General features: G+C 54.8%; 1 protein-coding gene across 2 annotated transcripts in view; it reads left to right on the top strand.

Moving 5' to 3' along the window:
- The window catches only part of STARD3 (StAR-related lipid transfer (START) domain containing 3), a 27,888-nt gene that overhangs the window by 14,176 nt on the left and 7,587 nt on the right, over window positions 1-6,125 (top strand). For both annotated transcript variants that reach the window (XM_011929904.1, XM_011929903.1), the window contains exon 2: window positions 3,272-3,541. In XM_011929904.1, coding sequence (XP_011785294.1) covers window positions 3,323-3,541 — 219 coding nt within the window. In that variant the 5' untranslated portion in view covers window positions 3,272-3,322. The remainder of the gene's footprint in view (window positions 1-3,271; window positions 3,542-6,125) is intronic.

The following is a 6,125-nucleotide window of genomic DNA, read 5'->3' as shown; positions in this document are numbered from 1 at the left end:
TCTGGCCACTGCACTCCAGTCCGGGCGACAGAGCGAGACTCCGCCTGAAAAAAAAAAAAAAAAGAAAAGAAATATAAGAAGGATAAAGCAGACACTGAAGCTGTAAGTTACTGCTAACGTGTAATCCCAGCACTTTGGGAGACCAAGGAGGGAGGATTGCTTGAGCCCAGGACTTCAAGAATACCCCATCTTTTAAAAAAACAGATAGGTTACTGTTAAGGGTTGAATCGTGTCCCCCAAAAAAGGATACGGTGAAGTCCTAACCGCCAGTACCTCAGAATGTGACCTTATTTGGAACCGGGATCATTGCGGATGTGATCCGTCAAGGTGAGGTCATACTGGAGGAGAGTGGCCCGGTATGACTGGTGTCCGTATCAGGAGATGGCTGTGTGAAGATGGACACATGGGAAGAGCGCCATGTGACAACGAAGACAGGTTGACGTGTGTGGCTACAAGCCGAATCACACCAGATTACTCGCACAGATTGCTCACATACCGCCAGGAGCCAGGAAGAGGCAAGGAAGGGGTCAGAGGGAGCACGGCCCTCCCAACACCTTTCTCAGACTTCCAGCCTCCTGAACTGGGAGATGATAAATGTCCATCATTTCAAACAAACCCGAAATGACAGACATGGGAGAGGAAGAGGGAGACAGGTAAAAAGATACATACAAGAAATACAGGCCAGGCGCAGTGACTCATGCCTGTAATCCCAACACCATGGGAAGCCAAAACAGTAGGATCCTTGAGCCCAGGAGTTTGAGACCAGCCTGGGTAACATAGTGAGACCCCCGTCTCTAAAAAAAATAAAATAAAATGAATTAGCCTGGTGTGGTGGTGGGCGCCTGTGGTCTCAGCTACTTGGGAGGCTGAGGCAGGAGGATCGCTTGAGTTCAGGAGTTGAAGGCTGCAGTGAGCCATGATCGTGCCACTGCACTCCAGCCTGGTTGACAGAGCAAGACCCTGCCTCTAAAAAAACAAACAAAACCCCACACAGATGGAAAGTTACTTTGTGAAACAGATACAAAAGATGAGGAGAGATGGAGAGAGTGAGGAAGAGAGACAGGTCTGGCTGCAAACAAAAGGGCTGTCAGAGACAGGGAAATGTCACCTGCCCTGGAGCTGCATCCTGTCGCCATGAGGGATGTGCCGAGCCTGCAGTCTGGCACAGATCTGGCTGACGGATGTTGGGGGTCCCATTGCCAGCGGCCTGTCACATCCCCTCCCCACTGCCTCTTTCCGGAGCTGAGCCCAGCTTCTCCGTGGCACTATGGAGATGAACCTGTCCTGGGGCTCAGAGTGTGGTGTTGGGAGTAGCCTTGGCCTGGTGCATCTGCCTCGCCTGTCCCCCGACTCTGCTGCGAACAGTCAGTTCCTGTTCGTGGGGGCTTGCATGGGGCAGAGGGATGGATGAGCTGGCTTGCTCAGAACCTCCTGCCAGCCACAAACTGAGCTGTGCTTCTTTTGGACGTGGTAGACTGAGGGGCCCAGGAAGGTAGTCCACATAGCGAAAGTGTGGTGGGACGTGTCAGGAGGGGAGAGTGGTTAGATCTTGCTTTCCCAAGATCAGGGACAAACATCTAGAGCTCCCCTTCCTCTAGCCCCCAAACTGCCCCCTGGTGCTGGGGTGTGGGGAGACTCAGGGAGCCTCTTGGTCAAGTCCCAGAAGCTCAGGCCCTACCAAGCTGGTGAGTTTTTGCCTCCCCGCTTCAGCTCCTCTCTGACTTTCAATGGGACCTTTCCTTCTCACCCAAGGGGTGGGGCCTCTTAGAGTCCAGCACATGGGTGGAGCAGAGACCCTAGGCCTAGGGGCTACCTGCAGGGAGGGAGTGCCAGAGTTCCTTTTGTCTTTAGGGTTCCTGAGAGCCCGATGCTGGCACAGGATGGTAAGGGATTGGGTAAGTCCATTCACCTCTCTGGGCCTTGGTTGTCATATCTGTAAAAGAAGAAGAACCATTCTTGCCCTGAGTGGACATGGGGCAGGGGGTGGTAGAGCACTGGGCTGGCCTCCAGAGTGGCTGCTTCCTCCTCTCTTTAGGGTTTGCCCTGTTCCTATCTGCATGGAGCTGAGGGCCAGGAGACCCACTGAGCATTCATTCATTCAACAATCACGAAGCACCTATTGCCTGACAGGCATTGTGCTGGGCACCAGGGAGACAGCAGTGACCATGTCAGATAAAGCCCCTGAGGCCATGGAGTTTCCAGTCTAGTGAGAGAAGGGGAAACAATGAAAACAATAAAGATCATTTCAGACAGTGACCCAGCTCAGTTAAGAAAGGAAGGCAGCTCACTATCGTGTTATGCTGTGAGTGGGGGCAGCAGGGTGGGAGGCTCTCTGAGGAGAGGACTTTTGAGCTGCCTGTTGAAAGGTCTGTGGGAGAACATTCCAGGCATGGGGAGAGCCAGATCCAAGGTCCCAAGGCAGGACAGGGCAGCTGTATTGAGGGATGTAAAAGAAGGCCAGAGTGGCGGTGGCAGCAAGACAGGGAGAAGGGCTGGGCAGAGGCCACCCCACAGGCCTGGACTGAGAGGGCCTGGTGAGGAGGAGACTGTTAGCCTGAGAAGGGTGGGGAGCCCTGGGTGGGCATTGGAACACCTTCTCTAGGCTGGCTGTGTGAAGAGCAGGAGGATGAGAGAGGCAGCCTGGAGGCCCACCCGTGAGAAGCAGATTGCAGTGGTCCAGGAAGAGGTGGTGGTGGTTGGGCCTGGGCAGGGCAAGGGGCGGTGGAGCTGAGAGGGACCAAGATGCCTGCTCTCCATAGCTCCAGATACGCAGACACTGCTCTAGGAAGGCCCTCCCAGTTGCCATGGATTAGGGGGTGGGAGGGGAAGACTGGCTGCTGGGAGGGAATGTGGCTTTGTGCTTGGAAAACAAAGAACAGAGCTTGGGGCCCTCTTCTCCTGGGGGTGGTGGCAGGCCCAGAGGCTGGAGCTCAGGGCTGGGCCTGGCAGGAGCAGGCTGTAGCCCCAGGGATCTGGGAGTGGGTAGGTGCCCAGCAGAGGGACCCCAGAACCCTCCAGGGGTGAACCCTGTGGCTGCTGGGCTTGGGGCAAGGAGCACCAGGAAGGACAGATAATTAGCGGAATGAATGCTCAACCCTGCAACCGAGGAGCCAGGCTGTTTGGTGGAGGACGTTTGGGCAACAGTGCCCTGGGCCGTGGGCTTGGGACTCAGTGTGGGGACAAATGCATTTGGGAGCCAATGGCAGCCCTGGGGGCTGTGTGGGAGGGACAGGAGGAGGTTGACTGGACTCTGCCTTTGCCTCTCTCCCAGCCCTGCCACTGAGGCCCCGCCCTCCCCACCCTGAGGTGGGGGCCCACCAGGATGAGCAAGTTGCCCGGGGAGCTGGCCCGAGACTTGGAGTGCAGCCTGCCCGCCGTGGCCTCCCTGGGCTCCTCGCTGTCCCACAGCCAGAGCCTCTCCTCGCACCTCCTTCCGCCACCTGAGAAGCGCAGGGCCATCTCTGATGTCCGCCGCACCTTCTGTCTCTTTGTCACCTTCGACCTGCTCTTCATCTCCCTGCTCTGGATCATTGAACTGAATGTGAGTGGAGGCGAGATTGGGGCACAGGCTGTGTTGCAGGCCACCCAGGCCTCAGTTTGTCCATCTGCCACATGGGAGGGCTGCCTCTCCCCTGGGGTTGGTTAGCTGGGTAAAATGAAGACTGGGAGGAACAACAGGGGTTCTCATATTCTGAGTGAAGGGGTGTGGAGGGGTTTGGAATGGTTGCCACATTTGGCCAAGGTCCCTCTGCATGCCCATGTGTGAAGGCCGCAGCCTTGAACCTACCCTCTGGCTCCAGAGTTCATGCTCTTGGCCTCTGCCCCTTACTGCCCCCTAGTGGAGGCTCCCGAGAGAGGAGGAGGGGGAGACCCAGCTCTGGCTGAGCTGTTGAAACCTTTGCTTCTTTCTGCCTGCCACTGCCCCACTGCTTCACTGCCCTCCGGCTCCAGTTGGTTCATTCATTTGTTTGTTCATTCATTCATTCATTCATTCGTTCATTCAGCAAACATTGTTTGAGTTTCTGCTGTGTCCTAGGCACTGTGCTAAAAGCAGACGCTAGCCGGGTGTGGTGTGCACACCTCTTGTCCCAGCTGTTTGGGAGTCTGAGGTGGGAGGATCGCTTGAGCCCAGAAGTCTGAGGCTGCAGTGAGCCATGATTGCACCACTGCATTCCAGCCTGGGTGACAGACTGAGACCCTGACTCAAATAAATAAATAAATAAAAGCAGAGGGCAGAGTGGGAAGCAAAACAGGAAAAACTCCCAGTTCCCAGTGGCTCTAATAAGATGCTGCCGGGCAGTCTGGAGACCAGAGCTGCTCCACCCCCACCCCACGTAGTGCTTGGCCCACCCTCGGGAACACAGTCTAGTTGGCAGTGGCCTGATCTGGTCTCCGGGCAGGGCCAAGCCCACAGAAGCAGGAGCTCTGGAAGCTGGGCACTCCAGGCTCAGTTCTGTCCCAGCTCCTCCTTGGAATTGACCCGATGACCTCAGCAAGGGACTCAGCCTCACGAGTCCTCCCCTTGTTTTCCTTCTGCAGCGTGGGCTCCCCATCAGAGTTCTGGATGGCAAGGGCCCTTCCTACAGGTCTCAAGCTTATGTGACAAGAAAACGATGTCTTGTTTTTTTTTTTTTTTTTTGAGACGGAGTCTCACTCTATCACCCAGGCTGGAGTGCTGCAGTGGCCGGATCTCAGCTCACTGCAAGCTCCGCCTCCCAGGTTCACGCCATTCTCCTGCCTCAGCCTCCCGAGTAGCTGGGACTACAGGCGCCCGCCACCTCGCCCGGCTAGTTTTTTGTATGTTTTTGGTAGAGACGGGGTTTCACCGTGTTAGCCAGGATGGTCTCGATCTCCTGACCTCGTGATCCACCCATCTCGGCCTCCCAAAGTGCTGGGATTACAGGCTTGAGCCACCACACCCAGCCGATGTCTTGTTAATAGAGGTGATGAGCTCGGAGAAGGGGCAGCTCGGGGCAAAGAAAATAAGTTTGATGCTGGGCATGTTGAGCTAGAAGGAGAGACAGGGCTCTGAGGGTGACTGTCCATTGTGCCCTGGAGATGAGCTGGCACCTTCAGTGAGCTGGAGCCACGGCCATGGATAGCCCTAGGGGCCATCTTACCCATGAAAAAGCTGTGGCCCAGCAGGCTCAGGGCCTTCTGCAGAGCTTCTGAGGTCTTTGGCAGACTTCCTTTTCAAGGTCCCATCCAACATCAAAGCAAACACTAAAACTTACCTGCATCCTTCATTGAATACATGTTTCCTTACCCAAGAAGAGCTGAAAAGAGTTTGGTAATTTTACTTTTGTTTTGTTTTGTTTTTTTGTTTTGAGACAGGGTCTCGCTCTGTTGGCCAGGCTGGAGTGCAGTGGTGTGATCACAGCTCACTGTAGCCTCCGACTCCTAGGTTCAAAGGTTCCTCCCACGTCAGCCTCCCCAGTAGCTGGGACCACAGGTGCACCACCACGTTTGGCTATTTTTTTTTTTTTTTGGTAGAGGTGGAGTCTCACTATGTTGCCCGAGCTGGTCTCAAACTGCTGGGCTCAAGTGATCCTCCTATCTTGGTTTCTCACAGTGCTGGGATTAGAGGCATGAGCCACTGTGCCTGGCCTCTGTAATTGTGCCTTTGAAGTTATTTGGCTGTGTTGGCTGCGATTGCTCTGCAGTCCTCATGCGTACCTGGGAATATTGCAAAGTGAGAAGGTCTAACTTACTAATTGTTTTCAGAGGTCATGAAACATTTCAGAATCCTGCATTGAACAGTTAGTCGAGTGCGCATGATGTTTCCCTTGGCAGACATTTAATGTATTGGTTTTCAGTCTTGTAGTTTTAGTTTTGTATTTGGGAGAATATATATTTTTAGTTCGCTGACAGACTGTGTCTGTGTTGCCCAGTGGTTACAAGGACCTCAGTAGGGTCGGGCTGAGCAGGGGATTTGGAGCCAGAGAGTGGCAAAGCAGGGGCTGAGACTTGGCTCTCCCGAGTCCTGATCAGTCAGCACCAGTGGGCGCCCAGGCTGGAGAGAAGAGGAAAGAGGACAGAGCTCTGAGGCCCAGTGACTGAGGGTAGAAGGGGCTGCAGAGCCCAGGACAGAGTCTGAGGAGCAAGAGGAGTGTTGGGTGGGGTGG

This window comes from Colobus angolensis, unplaced genomic scaffold (genome assembly GCF_000951035.1).
Source record: "Colobus angolensis palliatus isolate OR3802 unplaced genomic scaffold, Cang.pa_1.0 Scaffold83, whole genome shotgun sequence".
Lineage (NCBI taxonomy): Eukaryota > Metazoa > Chordata > Mammalia > Primates > Cercopithecidae > Colobus > Colobus angolensis.
The sequence above is the reverse complement of the archived record's forward strand: the minus strand, read 5'-3'. Positions and strand labels throughout refer to the sequence as shown.